The sequence below is a fragment of the Carlito syrichta genome, unplaced genomic scaffold (assembly GCF_000164805.1).
Source record: "Carlito syrichta isolate Samal-C Ts95f unplaced genomic scaffold, Tarsius_syrichta-2.0.1 Scaffold314826, whole genome shotgun sequence".
In the NCBI taxonomy this organism is placed as follows: Eukaryota; Metazoa; Chordata; class Mammalia; order Primates; family Tarsiidae; genus Carlito; species Carlito syrichta.
The window spans coordinates 336,543-353,208 of NW_007258922.1; the positions used below are offsets into that span (position 1 = coordinate 336,543).

At 39.1% G+C, this 16,666-nt stretch overlaps 1 protein-coding gene across 6 annotated transcripts in view; it reads right to left on the minus strand.

Moving 5' to 3' along the window:
* Positions 1 to 16,666, minus strand: part of GRAMD2B (GRAM domain containing 2B) — a 126,451-nt gene that overhangs the window by 6,373 nt on the left and 103,412 nt on the right. For all 6 annotated transcript variants that reach the window (XM_021705922.1, XM_008072038.1, XM_008072036.1 and 3 more), the window contains 7 exons: positions 11,644 to 11,739; positions 9,039 to 9,110; positions 8,703 to 8,783; positions 6,130 to 6,241; positions 5,298 to 5,420; positions 3,993 to 4,080; positions 2,861 to 2,965 (listed from right to left, as the gene is read on the minus strand). In XM_021705922.1, the coding sequence (XP_021561597.1) occupies positions 2,861 to 2,965; positions 3,993 to 4,080; positions 5,298 to 5,420; positions 6,130 to 6,241; positions 8,703 to 8,783; positions 9,039 to 9,110; positions 11,644 to 11,739 (677 nt within the window). The remainder of the gene's footprint in view (positions 1 to 2,860; positions 2,966 to 3,992; positions 4,081 to 5,297; positions 5,421 to 6,129; positions 6,242 to 8,702; positions 8,784 to 9,038; positions 9,111 to 11,643; positions 11,740 to 16,666) is intronic.

The following is a 16,666-nucleotide window of genomic DNA, read 5'->3' on the forward strand; positions in this document are numbered from 1 at the left end:
GGGCTCAGGCAATCCACTCGCCTCAGCCTCCCAAAGTGCTGGGATTACAGGCTTAGCCACTGAGCCTGGCCTAATTATTTTATATAGGGTTCACTTTTGAGATATAAGCACTTGGTAAATTACTAATGATTATCTAAATCTTGCTAGCTGGGTGTAGTGGCTCATGCCTGTAATCCCAGCACTTTGGGAGGCTGAGTCTAGAGGATTGCTTGAGCCCAGGAGTTTGAGAGCAGCCTGGGCAATATAGCAAGACCTTGTCTCTACAAAAAAATTTTTAAAAAACTGTGGTGGTGTACGCCTGTAGTCCCAGCTACTGGTGAGGCTGAGGCTTAAGGATCATCTGAGCCCAGGAGGTCGAGGCTGCGTTGACTCTAGCCTGGGTGACAGTGAGACACCACTCAAAAAAAAAAAGAAAAAAAAAAGAAAGTAATTAGTGCTTTTTCTGTTTTCTAGTGTATCCTTTTTGCTAAAGAATACACAAATAGTATCTTCTTTATGTTTACCCATGGAAATTGAATCTAAATCCCTGATTCACTAGACGAGCAACCCAGCGCCCAAAGAACTGAACTGATTTATCCACATGAGATTCTGAGTAACAGCTATGTTTTCACCACTTGGCTAGGAATCTGGGGGACAGCAGTCCCACTGAGGAGTCTACAATCTACAGGCTGTTAATATGTTACAAAGCTGATAATATATATATGGATTCAAGGCCATGGCTCTTTAGTAACTGATGACTCAGATTACATGTATGGATTTAGACATCTGGGTGGTAGTATAGATGACCCTGAAGGAAGTAAGGTACTAGAAAGCCTAGGTCCTAGAACAGTGCTTCAGTAATAGACCTTCCCATCATGGGTGTTCCCTGAGCTCAAGTCATATGTGATCTTTGTGATTTCTCCTTTCAATGGTTATTTTTCAGATTTAATTCTTCCTGGGTTGATTGTTTCAACAGCAGAATGAATATTCCATTTGCTTTCTGTTAATGGAATTTCCTCTCATCATCATCAAGCAAATGATAACAGGATATGTGCTCTATTTTCCTAATTAAATCCATTCCTTATTTGATTGTGAGCTAATAGTTTGCAATAATCTAGTTCACATCTTACCTCTAAGTGTATTAACAATCTGAATGAGATGGGAGAGAGTAAGGGCAGGGTATAAGTCTTTTCCAAACTGTTTATTAGGCTTCTCTATTTTATTGGTTCAAATGTATATTTGTGGTTCATAAATGACTTGTATACAAGCCTACATATAAGCCACAGAACAAGCCTTAACCTGTTATTCTTAGAGAGGAAAGAAAGATTCCCGGTAGTATAGCACAGCATTTCTCAAAGTAGAGAGTCAATAACAACACCATCAGCATCACCTGGAAACCTGCTAAAAGTGCAAGTTCTCAGGCTCCATCCCAGACCTACTACATCAGAAACTCTGGGAATAAACACTGTAATTTGTTATAAAAAGCCCTCTAGAGTAGTCTCATGCATATTAAAGTTTGAGAGCCACTGATGGACTGGGAAGCACATGTTCTTTGTAGATATATAGACTTGCATGTGATTCCTGATTCCATTACAAACAGTAAGACATTACGCTAATTATTTTTCCTGGTCTCAGTTTTCTCATATGTGAAATGGGAAGAACAACTCTCTGAAAAGGTTATGGAAAAAATGTAATGAGGAAAATTGTTTAGCCTGTATGTATCCATGCTTTTTTTTTTTTTTTTTAAGTAGAGACAGGGTCTCACTATGTTGCCCATGCTGGTCTCAAACTCTTGGCCTCAAGCGATCCTCCTGCCTTGGTTACAGGGGTAAGCCACTGTGCCAGTCCTTATATGTGTATGTATCCATTCTAATAGTCTTTAGCATATGGTAGATACTCTGCAAAGGAATAGCTCTAATTTTAAAACTTGGGCTAAATATACTCTTTCTTTTCTTTTTTTGGGGGGGGAGCTGGGGGTTGGGGTCTCACTCTATTGCCTAGGCTGGAAGTACAGTGGCCCAGTTGTGACTAACTGCAGCCTCAACCTCCTGGGCTCAGGCAATCCTTCTACCTCAGCCTTCTGAGTAGCTGGAACTACAGATGCATGCCACCACATCTGGCTAATTTTTTGAACTTTTTGCAGAAATGAGGTCTCGCTATGTTGCCTAGGCTGGTCTCAAACTCTTGGGCTCAAACAATCTTCCCACCTTGGCCTCTCAAAGTACTGGGATTACAGGTCTGAGTCACCATACCTTATGTACACTTTCTAACATGGAATAATTGATTTCACCTTTTAGGCAATATGTCAAAATCTTCATGTAAAAGGGCTTAAAGAAAAGAGCTCTACGTCTGAAAAAATTTAGTTAGGTCAGGCATGTTAAAAAAACGACTGATGACAACTCTTCACAGATACATCCAACTAATTACTAGTCACATGGATCTTTATAATGGCCAAGAGTTTTGTAAATAACTGATTTAATGTAAAAAGTTATATATAATAAAATGTGATGACTTATTTGACTTGGTTCTTTTCTATGAATATCTTGACTGACTGCCATTTTACTAAGATAAACTTGGATAGTTTAATAAACGGGGCAAGGTTGCAATGGCATCTTAGAATAATAGAACAAGGTAATGTCAAACTAGGCTTGTTTCTTGTCATATTACTGGCAATATGACAGTAACTCCAAAATAGTGCAGGTTAGGTCATTCATTTCTAGGACATTCCTACCTCTTCACTTTCCACATACATGCTTAACAAAGTGTGTCATACGGAATGTTTCCCCAATTAATGTTTGCCAAGAAGTATACTAAGCTCAAATCATTTATTCTACTAATTTGAATAGTAAGCAGATGACAGCACTGGAGGGAATTGTCTTACTCAGTATTATGGGTGTCCACAACGGAGGTTAGTGACCCCAGCCGTTCCTCCAGAGTATTAATTCTGTATCTCATGTAGAAGGTCGAGATGATTAGTGCACAGACACTGGAGAGGGATAAAAGAGAAAATTCAAATAGGTTAATGGTCTGGACCTAATGTACACTTGAGGCAAGGCACTTTCCAAAGTAACTTGGCAAAAGAGACATTAAAAAGGTCCTTTGTAAACAGTCTTGTCATAAAACTTTACAGCCTAGAAGGAGACCTAAAATCCTTTTGCCCAAGGTTCTCAATTTGCAAATAACGGTCATTCTAATAGGTAGAATAAGTCAAGGCCAGACCCAAGTTGGAGTACCAAGCCAGTCCTCCTCCTCCTTTACCATACTGTAGTTCTCTGCTAGAAGATCTGGACAGAGAGTGCCCATTTTGTTCTCTGATGACTCACAAAATCCCTATTTTATCTGGGAACCAGACAGGGCATAACCTCCTTGGTCATGAAGAACAGTCTGGAACTGGGTCAGGCTATTTTCAGAAGAACAACTGGTTATACACTGAAAGCTGATGGGGAAGTTAAAAAAGTTATTGCTTACGTTTTCAGTAAAGAGGATAAGACTGATATTTTAAGGTAGGTTTGGCCTCTGTCCAGAGGGCATGGACAGATGGGAAAACAAAGTTAAAGCTAGAATAAGTTCTAGTTTTCTGTATCACTGTAGGATAACTAGAGTTAGTAATATATTATGGCTTCAAGTAGATATAAGGAGGATATAGAATGTTCCCAATACAAAGAAATGATGCAGATGATGGATATGCACTACCCTTATCAGATCACTATACAGTATATGTATTGAAATATCACTATGTACCCCATAAAGATGTACAGTTATATGTCAATTAAAAAATAAAAAATAATAGAAAAATAAATAAAAATAACGATGCTTTATAATCCATGGAGCAATTTCCCAACTAACAGTATCTCTTAGAACTTGTCCTCTGCTGGGCATGGCACAATCACGAAAACTGATGTGATCTAAGAAAAATTTTGTTGAAGTAGGAGACAGAAATTGTCAAAGAAAAGATTTGGGTCACATTAGAGAATCATTTTCTTAAGTCACTCATAGTACTTTCATTTACTTACACAACGGCATAGACTATAAGAATATGGTGGAGCGTTGGACATTTCTGAGACTTGACTTTATGTAAGATTCCAACAGTTTCTGATTGACCTAGTGGGTAGAAAACAAAAAGCAACTGTTTAGAACCACAGCATGTTTCCTTCATCCGGCAATATCCCTCCCTATGAGGAAGAGGTACTTGAGAGAGGTTATTATTCTCAGGTGAAAGAAATCAGAGAAAATACTAACTGAAGCCTTCCAGTTGTCATTTTAAACAATAGCTACAATTCTTTCCAACATGTTTCATTAAATATTTATCAAGAGCCTTCTCTGTGTCAAATATTGTGTTGAAGTCAGTGGTGAACAATATAACATTATCCTTGCTCTCTTACCAGCATAACCAGTAACTAGCTATTGAATAGTAAGAAATCAATAATTTGAGTTTTACCAGCAATTTTTGAAACATATTGTCACATATTCCAAATAATGAAGTGACCTCCACGAATGTTATTCATCTTTGTATCCCCCACTGCAAAGCACAGAACTGAGTACTGTTTGTGGAATGAATAAGTGTATTAATATGCAAAGACCTATAACAGGAGGGGAATATGAAAGATAGTCATAAAGTGAAACACAGGCAGCCTTTAAAAGTTACAAAGCCAGCCGGGCTCGGTGGCTCAGCCTGTAATCCCAGTGCTTTGGGAGACTGAGGTGAGTGGATTGCGTGAGCCCGTGGGCTCGAGACCTGCCTGGGCAACCTGGCAAGACCTCATCTCTACAATAAATCAAAAATCAGCCGGGCGTGGTAGCGCACGCCTGTAGTTCCAGCTACTTGGAAGGCTGAGGCAGAAGGATCGCCTGAACCCAGCAGGTCGAGGCTGCGGTGGCCGGGAGCGGTCACTGCACTCCAGTCTGGGTGACAGAGTGAGACTCCAACTCAAAAAAAATAAAATAAAATAAAAGTTACAAAGCCTGGGTGCAGTGGCTCATGCCTGTAATCCCAGCACTTTGGAAGGCAGAAGCAAGAGATTGCCTGAGTCCACGGGTTCAAGACCAGCCTGGGCAACATGATGAGAACTCGTCTTTACAATAAACAAAAAAGTAGCTGGACCTGGTGGTATGTGCCTGTCGTTCCAGCTATTTGGAAGGCTGAGGCAGAAGGATTGCCTGAACCCAGCAGGTCAAGGCTGTGAATGTGTCACTGCACTCCAGCCTGAGCAATAGAAGGAGACTCTGACTCAAAAAATAAATAAAATAAAATAAAACTTACAAGCAGAAATCTTCAGCTCCTCTCAAAAAAAAAAAAAAAAAAAAAGTCAATTCCTTACCATGTGCAGGGAGACTCTTGCCTTTTCCTTCAGGTACTCTGTTCACATGGGCATCTGCTCGAGCTGGTTTTGCTTCTCCCTTGGAGACATTCAGAACTGTCTGTGACTCTGTCACATGGAAATCTACCAAGCCAAAATGGACCTGGGTAAGTTTTCTCTCCAATATGTTTAAAGACTAGGATTAAACACAAAGCAAACAAATCCCTTAAACATGCCTAATGGTCAAGAATATAAATGGCAGGCATGGTGGCTAATGCCTGTAATCCCAATGCTTTGGGAGGCGAGGAGGGAAGATTGCTTGAGCCAGGAGATCAAGGCTGCGGTAAGCTGTGATTGTGTCACTATATTCCAGCCTGGATGACAGAGTGAGACCCCACATCAACACCACCACCAACAAAAGAATATAAACGAATCTTCTCACGAGTTGGTTGTGGTGGTGGAGGATTGAAATGGAATAATTAAGTAAAAAAGCAATACGATTAAATAAGGACAGTCTTTCGTCTCCTAGCCAACTCACAAGGATGATTTTGCTAGAACAATTAATATTACTGAAATAAGAGGTAAGAAAATACATGTTTATCTCTCTCAACCACCCCAATATTATGTCTACGTAAGAGACTTCTGTTAAATATGTATAAAAGGAAATCCATATTTATCCCCCAGCAATTCCTTTCCCTTGAACTTTCAAGTTACCCCTTCTCTGGGTTCCTTCCCAATTGTTAACTATGAAGACAAAGGTTTTTTGATTTTTGTTTTCTTGTTTTCAAGGGGGTGATATGAGGATATTTTGTGGGGAATTAAATTTTAGTCAAAACACAACCATTTCCCAAACCTCGAGAGTTCTCAGATTCTGGAGTTTGAGATCCAGAGCTACTGTAGCCTTCCATGTCTTGCCTTCTTTGTTGAACCACACCATCCAGGTCTGAGAATTCATCATTGAAATCCTGAAAGGAAACAATGAAATGAAGAGAAGACAATTTTCCCTTATTAAACAGGCAGGCCTTTGTACCTCCCAGCCCTTTCACCTACGCCTCACCTATAAAATACAGCAAAGAAGGGAGGAGTACCCCACACTACTGGGATTGTCCAACCAGCTCATGGAGTATCTGGTTACCGAAACTGAGATTGTTCTGGAGTTAGAATTCTGCCAACAAAGGGGCCAACTTGTTTGAAATAACAAAACTAGAAAAAAAATCCCAGGATGCTGATGATTGAAAGACTTCCGTTGTGAGGCTGGAGAGGTCTCATTAGCACTGTGTAATGAGAAAAACAATGTAACAGACACAGGGAAAGACAAAAGTGAACAGAAAGTTCTAAATCCAAGTTTGAATATGCAGACAGAGAAAAAGTTATTACTGAATTATAGTTTTAAAAAAGAGTATTAGAAACAGAAAAGAAAAAAATGGCTCTAGCAAAGTAGACCCTGGAAAGAAAGTTTTAACTTTTTTGTCTTCCCTCAACTAAATCCAAATAGGGTCAGTGATATTACCTTTAATTTTCAGAAAGACGACAGAGTACGAGTAAGGGAAAAAGCAGAGATGCTTTACTTTTTATTCTATTGGTTCCCTCAAAGTGGTTAAGAACTGAGGAGACAAATAGTGTCATTAAAAATGTCCTGGTGAAGGTACAATTAGGCTGAGCTTTAAACAATTTAGTTAGCTGCCAAGTGAAGAAGCAGCTCATTTTGTAAGCAAATTATCAGTCTTTCACTTTGAACTAGCTGTCTTTTGTTCATCTCAACAGTCATTTCAATTTTATGCAATAACTTATAAGGGAAAGAAATGGCAAAATTCAAATATCTTCAATCTAATGAGGTATTGAGTGCCTGTCATGTATCACCAGGCAGTATGCATTTAATCTTCATCTTGAGTTTGGCATTTCAGTGGGTGAAGAAACTGAATCAAAGTAGTTGACTGCTTGCCTGATGACATAACACAGCTGGGTGGAGCCCAGATTTAAAACCAGGTATGTTGGATTCCAAATCATACATATTTAGTTGTATTTTGTACTGCTTTCCACTACTTTTAAAGTAGATTTAAAAAAAAAATTGAGATGAAGTTCATATAACATAAAATTCATTTTAAAGTGTATACTTCAGTGATTTTAGAATATTTACAATGTTGTGCAACCATTACCACTATCTTAGTCCAGAATATTTCCATCACCCCCCAAAAATCCCCATATCCATTAGTAGCCTCTCTCAATTTCTCCCTCACTCCATTCTCTGACAACCACTAATTTACTTTCTGTCCCTATGGATTGCCTGTTCAGGACATTTGATATAAGGGAATCATATAACCTGTGGCCTTTTGAGTCTGGTTTATTTTTCTTAGCAAAATGTTTTCAAAGTCCAGTCATGTCACAGCATGTATCAATTCTTCATTTCCTTTTTATGACCAAATAATATTTCATTGCATGGATATACCACATTTTAAAAATCCTCTCATCAATTGATGAACATTAGAGTTTTTCCCGCCTTTTGGCTATTCCCACTATTTCTTTCTTTCTTTTTTTTAGATTAGAAAATATAGTTTATTTAGAAAGTGAATTAGAGAGAGAGAAAAGAGGAGATTCACCTCCCCAAGGTAGGGGAATGGGCCAAAGCTTAAGAAAACATGACCTGGCCATAGCTCAATGAGCACATGACCACACCATAGCTCAGCAAGGCAATGGCCTCAATCCCACTATTTCCTAACAGCTCTCAAAAAATGTTTGTAGGAGAGGTTGAAATTATGGGCTCATACTGCTTCACTAAAGGTGAATATTTAGTAATAATCAAGTTGGGAATAATCATGTGAATGATATGGTTAGAACTCTCTTGGGAAAACATTATACCATTGTAGGTACAAATCTTATACAAGAGGGGAGTTACTTCCCACTCGAGGCTGACTCTATAGTGTACTAGTCTAAGGGAATCAAACAGTCTCTACCTGTTGCTTGGGCACTGTAGTTTTCTTTTTTCACAGTTAGTTCTGAGTATGCCTTGTCTTCACTTTTTAGTTGTAAAGTCTCTGAAGGCAAGAGTCAGTCTTGATTTTTCTTGGAATCTGACTGTGTTCACTAGCATGGTGCCCTGAATGTAGAAGACTTTTGACGATTTGTGGGATGATTCAGTCCTACCTCAAATCAATTTGTGAATTCCTCTAAAACAATGCTGACAAGCAAACAGAGCAGGAATTTATAAATGCCTTCAGTGACTGAGTCACTCACCAACACAGTCTGCCATTGTGTTTCTTTTCTTTTACAGGACAAATCTTCAGGACAGATATACCCTGTTTCTTCAACTATGCCTCAAATATTCTGGTTCTATGTTTTTCCCACACCCTGGTCATAGTGTAAGCACAAGTGTAATTTTATGACATGTTCTCTTTCTTTCACGTTTAGATAGTCATGTAGGCAACTTACCAGAGGCAGAGATGAAGGGCGATCTGCCCGGAAACTGTTTTCAGCAGAAGATGGGTTGGGGCTGTTACCAACACTCGTATTCTGAAATTATTGGGACAAAATGATAAACAAGATCAACTACGAAACCATAAGATACAAGAGATTAGCTGGGTGTGGTGGCACATGCCTATAGTTCCAGCTACTTAGGAGATTGAGGCAGAAGGATTGCCTGAGCCCAGGAGGTCAAGGCTGTGGTAATTGTGCTACTGGACTGGGTGAAGAGTGAGGCATCGACTCAAAAAGAAAAATAAATACAGAAGAGAGGTAATGAACGATGCTCAGGGATGTCATACTCACTTCTAAGTGTCCACAGATAGATTTTAGTAGTTTGTAAGTTGAATCTCTGGAGAGTAAGGAGACAAATATGTACTGAAAAACAAGACAGAATAATTATTAACAGACACTGCCTGATGAGAAGTGAGAGTCCAGAGTTCAAAAAAGTATCTGTTCATAGCTTTTTCATTTTCAAACAAAGTGGGCCATTCTCTGGTCTATAATCTCATTCCTCTGACCCAAAGATTCATTTTTTATTCTGCTTTTGGAATAAAGCAAACACATTCCCCCACCATAGCAACAAAGTCCCCAAGCCCAACTGAAGGGTATTGAAGAAATGTAGGGCAGAATGAAGGCTCCAAAGCCCTAACACTGGTGCCACAAACAAGCAGAGAGAAAAAAAGACCTGGACGTTAAAACAAAGGCTAGTGGCATTTGCTAGATGTGCTTTAAAGTCTCTCTCCCTGTTTTTGTTTTTAAAGGTATTTAACGATTCCTGAGGGTCTGCTTTCTCTACTTTGACCTAGATTCTCACTGAAAACTTCCCAGTGGCTCTAACTAGCTAATTTTTTTTTCATGCCACTTCTACATTCTTTTTTGTACAAATATGGAGATTTTCTAGTGGTGCTTATAAGTGAGCTATGGGAAAGGACTAAAATCAAAGCTAGGCAAATACATTTAAAACAAATGACATATGGAAAAACAATATTCCCATAAACAATACATTCAGAAAATAGAAAAACCCACTCTTTCTCTATCTACTTAAGCCATAGAACCTTTCAGACTCCCTTTTCATGAGTTTGTGATTATCCTTCTCATTCACCAGAGAACTTAAATAATTACCAAGTAAGTACTACATTCCAAAATAATTAACATTGTGGGTTCTGGCATTAGATAGACCCAGTTGCAAATTTTGGCTCTGACACTAAGTTGGTAACACTGGGAAAATTGCTTAACCCCTCTTACCTTCAGTTTTCTTAACAATATTTATCCCTTACAGGGTGGTGGTATAGAATAAATAATATAAGAAAAACATTTAGTGTATGCCTGCCAGGGAGTAAGTACCTGATGCCTGTTGACTATCAAGTATATATATCAAGTATAAATATATACTGACATATTTATATATATACATATATAAAATTCCACTATAGAAATAAACATATTTTCTAGCTTATTAGAATAGCCTCTTTTATCTTCCCTTCTCTCTTCTTCTCCCCTCATGTTTTCTAGTATGGTTAGAATGTAATGTAGAGGACAGGAGTGGTGGCTCACACCTGTAATCCCAGCACTTTGGGAGGTTGAGGCGAGAGGATTGATTGAGTGCAAGAGTTTGAGATCAGTCTAGGCAACATAGTGAGACCTTGTATCTACAAAAAATAAAAAAACAGCTGGGCATGGGGGCACACACCTGTAGTCCCAGTTACTCAGCAGGCTGAGATTGAAGGATCGTCTGAACCCAGGAAGTCCAATACTATGATGACCTGTGATTGTGCCATGGCATTCCAGCCTGGGTAACAGTGAGACCCAACACACACACACACACACACACACACACACACACACACACACACACACACGAAATGTAGTTTTTATGCTATCATGGATTTAGAAGGTAAAAGGTTAAAAATAATTTCAAGTGAAAAAGGAGTAACAGACAATTCCAGTTTCTCTTTTCTGCCAAGCTTAAATAAATGCCACTTTCAATGCAAATATATTTGATTGTATATGTCTGGTATAGCCCAAAAGTCAATGAGAGTTCTAGAATTTCTGTATAGAAGAAAGGTAGTAAAGAAGGTCCAGGGTCTGATCCTACAGTTGCAATTGCAGGGCTAGCACACGTTTTATGTGTCTGGAATGGCTCTAGATGTGAGGTTATGGGGAGGCCGGCCATCCCCACCCCAGGCACTATCATGTTGTCTCACCCTATCAATAATGTCGTCCTTTTTCTCTTTCTTTCTTTTTTTTCCCATTGAGTTGGGGTCTCACTCTGTCATCCAGGCTGCTGTGCAGTAGCATGATCATAGCTCACGGCAGCCTCCTGGACTCAGGTGATCTTTCCACCTCAGCCTCCCAACTCGCCGAAACTAAGGTGTGTGCCACCATGTTCAGCTAATAATTTTGATTTTTTTTTGAAGAGACACGGTCTCACTGTATTGCCCAGGCTGGTCTCAAGCAATTCTCCCACCTTGGCCTCCCAAAGTGCTGTGATTACACAAGTCACCTCTCCTGACCTGTTCTTGTTTTTTTTTCTTCTCCTTAAATATTATCAAAGGAACTGAATATATTAGTTTAGCCTGACCTAACAGATATTAGAGAAAGAAAAATTGGGAAAGAATTTTGTTTTTTTGACCTTGGTCAGGCAAATATAATTAAGTCAGCAGGAGATACAAAATTGGCAACAATTATATTAGAATAAATAAATCACCTCGTGAGGAGAAACAATATTATATAAATGTCTACAGGTTATAATTTTAAAAGTTAGTCTTGTACGCTATCTTCTGTTTCACCATAGGAGATGATGATATTTTTGGTTCAGAGTCTTAGTCCTCGGCAAGAGACCCCTCAGGCAACAGAGCCCAGACCAGGAGGAAAAAGCAAAGGTGCCCTTGCTTTGCTGCGTACTCACCCTGTCTGTGACCGTCGCAATAATCAGGGCATTTGGCACCAGCAGCGCAGTTTTGGTTTTCTTTATTAGGGTTACCGAGAAAGCTGGGATAGAGATCTGAAACAGAATCACCAAGTTATCGCTGGATCAAACTTCATAGAATAGCACTTCAAATCTTCATGTTAAAAAACAAAACGAAACAACAACAACAATGGTAAACAGAAATGAAAACCAGCAGCAAGCTCTTCAGCCTCTATGAAGAGAAGTGAATCTTTTTTTTTTTTTTTTTTTTTAGATTGGAAAATATACTTTATTTAGAAAGTAGATTAGAGAGAGAGAGAGAGAGAGCAAAGGGGGATTCACTTCCCCCAGACTGGGGAGGGGGTCGGCCAGAGCGTACAGAGAAACATGACTGAAAAGTGAATGTTACAGAGTGGCAGGGGTAAGTCGCTGAGCTCCTCAAATGGATGTTTACAAAGCCAGAGGACAGATTTGGATCATCAATTCAGCTGAAGGTCTTGGTGGGAAATCTTTCTCTTCAGACAAGGGAATAGAATGCAAAGTTTATATTCATTTTAAAGCTAACTCCAAGACTCTAAAGAAGTTCTAAGATGGGGTCATACACGTTGGGCTAACCTCCACATGTCCCACTCTCCTCTGTGTTTAGGTGCACGTGGATGGGGAAATTGTTAAAAAGCACTAATGCAGGGCCAGGCACGGTGACTCACTTCTGTACTCCCAGCAGTTTGGGAGGGACGAGACAGGAGGATTGCCTGAGCCCGGGAGTTTGAGACCAGCCTAGGCAACATAGTGAGATCTCATCTCTATAAAAAAAAAGTTAAAACTTAACTAGGTGTTGTGGTGCATGCCTGAAGTCCCAGCTACTTGGGAGGCTGAAGTGGAAGGAAGGATCACTTGAGGCCAGGAGGTTGAAGTTGTGGTGAGCTATGATCTTGCTATTACACTTCAGCTGGGGAGAGAGAGTGAGATTCCGACACACACACACACACAAACATATGTTTATTGGAGCGTTACAGATTTCAGATTTTTAAGATTAGATGGATGGAATTAGAATCTATGATACTCAGTCATTTATCACAGAAAGCAAGATCTGAGTACCGCATGTACTCAACTCATAAGCGGACCCTGAATATTTATCATAATACTATAAGAAAGGGATTGGCAGTAGTGGGACAGTGCTGGAGGGTGTGTGTATGGTGGTACACATAACAGCAGTAAGGGTACCCACACTTTACCTGTACAGTGATGACATATATACCTAACCCTGAATTATACCCCACGTTTTTAAAATAAAAAAGATTAGAGATACTTAATCGGTTATATATCTGCAAATATTCCAAAACACACACACACAAAAACCCCCAAATCCAAAAGGTTTCTGGTCGCAAGCATTTTGTATAAAGGATATTCAATCTGTATCTACATGATGTTATAAACTATCCATTTTAGGTCTTAGTTTCCTGATTTATAAATAGAAGATAGTCTTATCTACTTCTCAAAACTTTCTGTGGATTAAATAAAATAACATACAGAAAATGCCCAATGCTGAATAAGAATTTCATACATTTCTTCACCTGTGTCATGAAATCAGGATGGGTGAAATAAAAAAATTCTAAGTTTTTTTCTGGTTTAATAAGGAACAACAACAACGATGTTGAAAATGATAATGGAGGAGCTACTATTAATACTTACCAGATGAGAATGTCTTTTAATTATGATGATCCTATAAAGTTGATATTATAAGAGATAAGGAAATTTGTTTAGGGAAGCATATGAGGTTTGGTGTCAAGGGAAAATTGATCATATCCCTCGATTTCTGAAGACAGAGTCCCACACAGCCGTGGTAAAAAAGTAAAAAAATAAAGAATTGATCTGACTCCCTCCAAAGTTACATACACTCATTTGAACATCTACTTCTTAAAAATGCTTCACATATTCTGAAAGAGCTCAACAGGTCAGTGGGGAAGAGTAGGGCCTTATGTAAGTACCACCAACTTGGAGGGAGAAGAATGAGCTTTGAATTTTGAATATTCACATCTGCATCTGGTCTTATAAGATGGGGTCACTGACTACCCTGCAATGTTCTAGACAGGAAAACTATAGAATAATGAGGGGCTAACCCAAATGAGACATTTTCCTAAAAACTATGTTGCGGCAGGGTGTGTGGTGGCTTATGCCTGTAATCCCAGCACTTTCGGAGACCAAGGCGGGAGGATCACTTGAGCCCAGCATTTCTAGGCCAGCTTAGGCAACACAGTGAGACTTCATCTCTACAAAAAAAATTTTAAAAAATAAAATAAAGTTAGCCAGGCGTGGTGGCACATGCATGTGGTCCCAGCTACTTGGGAGCTGAGGCAGAAGGATTGCCCAAGCCCGGGAGGTCGAGGCTGTGGGGAGCTGTAATTGTGCCACTGCACTCCAGCCTGGGCAGGAGAGTGAGACTCCAACTCAAAAACAAACAAATAAATAAACAAAAAACTATTCTGCCCAAGAACTCTGTCCACTAACATTTTCAAGGATGGGAGGTAATTCAGAAGTTATTAAGCTGGGATCACTTTAAAAAAAATTGAAGACTTACTTAGATGATGATATCAAAATAAGTCTAATTTTACTTTTAAGCAGTAACAGCCAACATACACTGGCAAAAGACTATAACAAAGGACTATACATTTAGATTTTTTGTAATCTAGACATGGAACACCCTTAAGAAGGAGTTTTCCATCAATTGCTTCCTGAGCATAAAATTACAACTAGATATCATTTGTGAAATAAAGTTTAAATCACTTATCAGTTTGAGCATTGATGAAACATGATCCATGCATGTTAATTTTATTGACATCTGAAACTACTGAAAGGCTGACAAAAAGATCCTGATTAAATCAAAGCTTACTTCATTATATTAACATTTTTCGAGGGCAGCTTTCCCCTTCCTAGAGCAGACTGGGTGCCTTCAGTTCATGCTGGAGCATGCTGAATGGAGGTCTGCTGGCAGTGAGGAAACTACAACATCTCTGAAACTCAAATCTCCTTTGACACCATCCTTAGAGGAGATGAAACATCTCAGTCACTCTTCTGGTCTTATCCCTACTCCCTGCTCATTTTCATTCTCCTGCCTCTATAGGTTAGACACAGCACATGTAAAAGAAACCTTAGTGTGTCCATGGCTTCAGAAAACTGGGGTCATTCTTTTTAGCTTTTCTGGCCCACTTCTCTTTTCGATAGAAGTAGAATTTTAAAACCATTGCTAGAATCATGTTAGCTTGAAACTACACTTACTGCCTTTGTGAATTCTCCTATCCCTTAACAAAGACAAATTCTTTGTTCACGAATGTCTTCAACCCCTGCTGCTTTGCTTAGAGATGTTGGCTCTCTCTGAATTCCTGAGAACTATATCACATTGATCAGTACTACACAATCTCCTTTCCTACTCCATGAACAAGTCCTTATAGTCCAGAAATCTAGAAATATGGTGGATTATGACTTAATATTTATTAGCATTATACTAATTCAGATAATACTGTGAATCAAAATATGTTTATCCAAACATAACTTGATTGCCCAGCATGGTGCTCATGCCTGTAAATGCCAACACTTCGGGAGCATTGGTTGAGCCCAGGAGTTCGAGACAAGCCTGGGCAACATAGTGAGACCTTATCTCTATTTAAAAAAAAAAAAAAAAGGGCATGGGCATGATGGTGCTCACCTATAGTCCCAGCCAGGTACTTGGGAGGCTGAGTCAGAAGGATCACCTGAGTCCAGGTGATCAAGGCTGTGGTGAGTCATAATTGTGCCACTGCACTCCAGGCCTCCACAACAGAGAGACTCTGACTCAAACCAAACCAAAAAACATAATTCTATATAACAAAGAGACAATATAAAAACAACATGTTTTACTTAAAGAATAGTATGCTAGTCTGGATCCACCACCAATAAAATAAAGATTTCCCATTAGATTTGTTAAGTGGTCTTTATAAAATTGTCAGTGGCTTTAGGGAGAATATTTAAATAAAACAAAACAGTTTTTAATCAGCAACTTCATGAGTATTAAAACTACTTCTTCATAATCATGAATCAGAACGATTGAAAACACATTGAGGTCATGTAAACCCAAGATGGTGTTTTTCTGATTTCTCATTCTGGAGGCCTGAATGAACTGTGATGTGACATCACAGTTCCAAAGTAAAATATGTCAGTGGGACATAGTTATCTTTTCCCTTCACAGGCCACATTTCCAAGTTCCTCAATTTAAGAGGCTGTGCCTTGAGCAAACTGTTAATCCCCTCAGGCCATTCTCCTTAATGGCTCAGGGTGTGAGTTGCTTCTCCCCCCCACCCCAAATCTGTGTTTGGTAAGAATGAAGAGATGTGATATCAGAGTACTCTTGAGATTGTGGGTATGTGACTAGGTCTTAACGAAATACTCTAATTCCTGCTCAGTTTGTGCAGGGGAGGGACAAAGTAAGCTCTAATAAGTAGCTTATTTATGGGACTGTTGTTCTAGATGTCTCTGATGGTAACCGGTATAATATGGTACAAAAACGGATGTTTCTTTTAAAAATAACTTTGGTTTTAATAAACGTCTTTAAAACAACTCATGGCACACCTTCAATGTGAACAACTTTGAGTATTCTCTGGCAACTTCTGGGTAAAAAGCATGATTGTGGGAGAGGTATCTGTGTATGAGTATAAGGAAGTGAGTAAGAAAGGGGTGTTTAGGGAAAACAAGGAAAGTTAGTGTTATCTGGAGGCATTTATAACCTGTAGTATTTGGAATTACAACAAAGGAAACTTGGTATATAGGCATAATCATGATACAAAACTGATAAATAAAGCTAAATTTAAAACAATTAACATTCACAATACATAATAAGCACAGGTTTAGGTTTCTTTTTAAAAAAATTAGCCAGGCTCGGTGGCTCAGCCTGTAATTCCGCGCCTTTGGGAGGCTGAGGTGAGGGGATTGTCTGAGCCTGCGAGTTCGAGACCCGCCTGGGCAGCAAGACCTCATCTCTACAATAAATCAA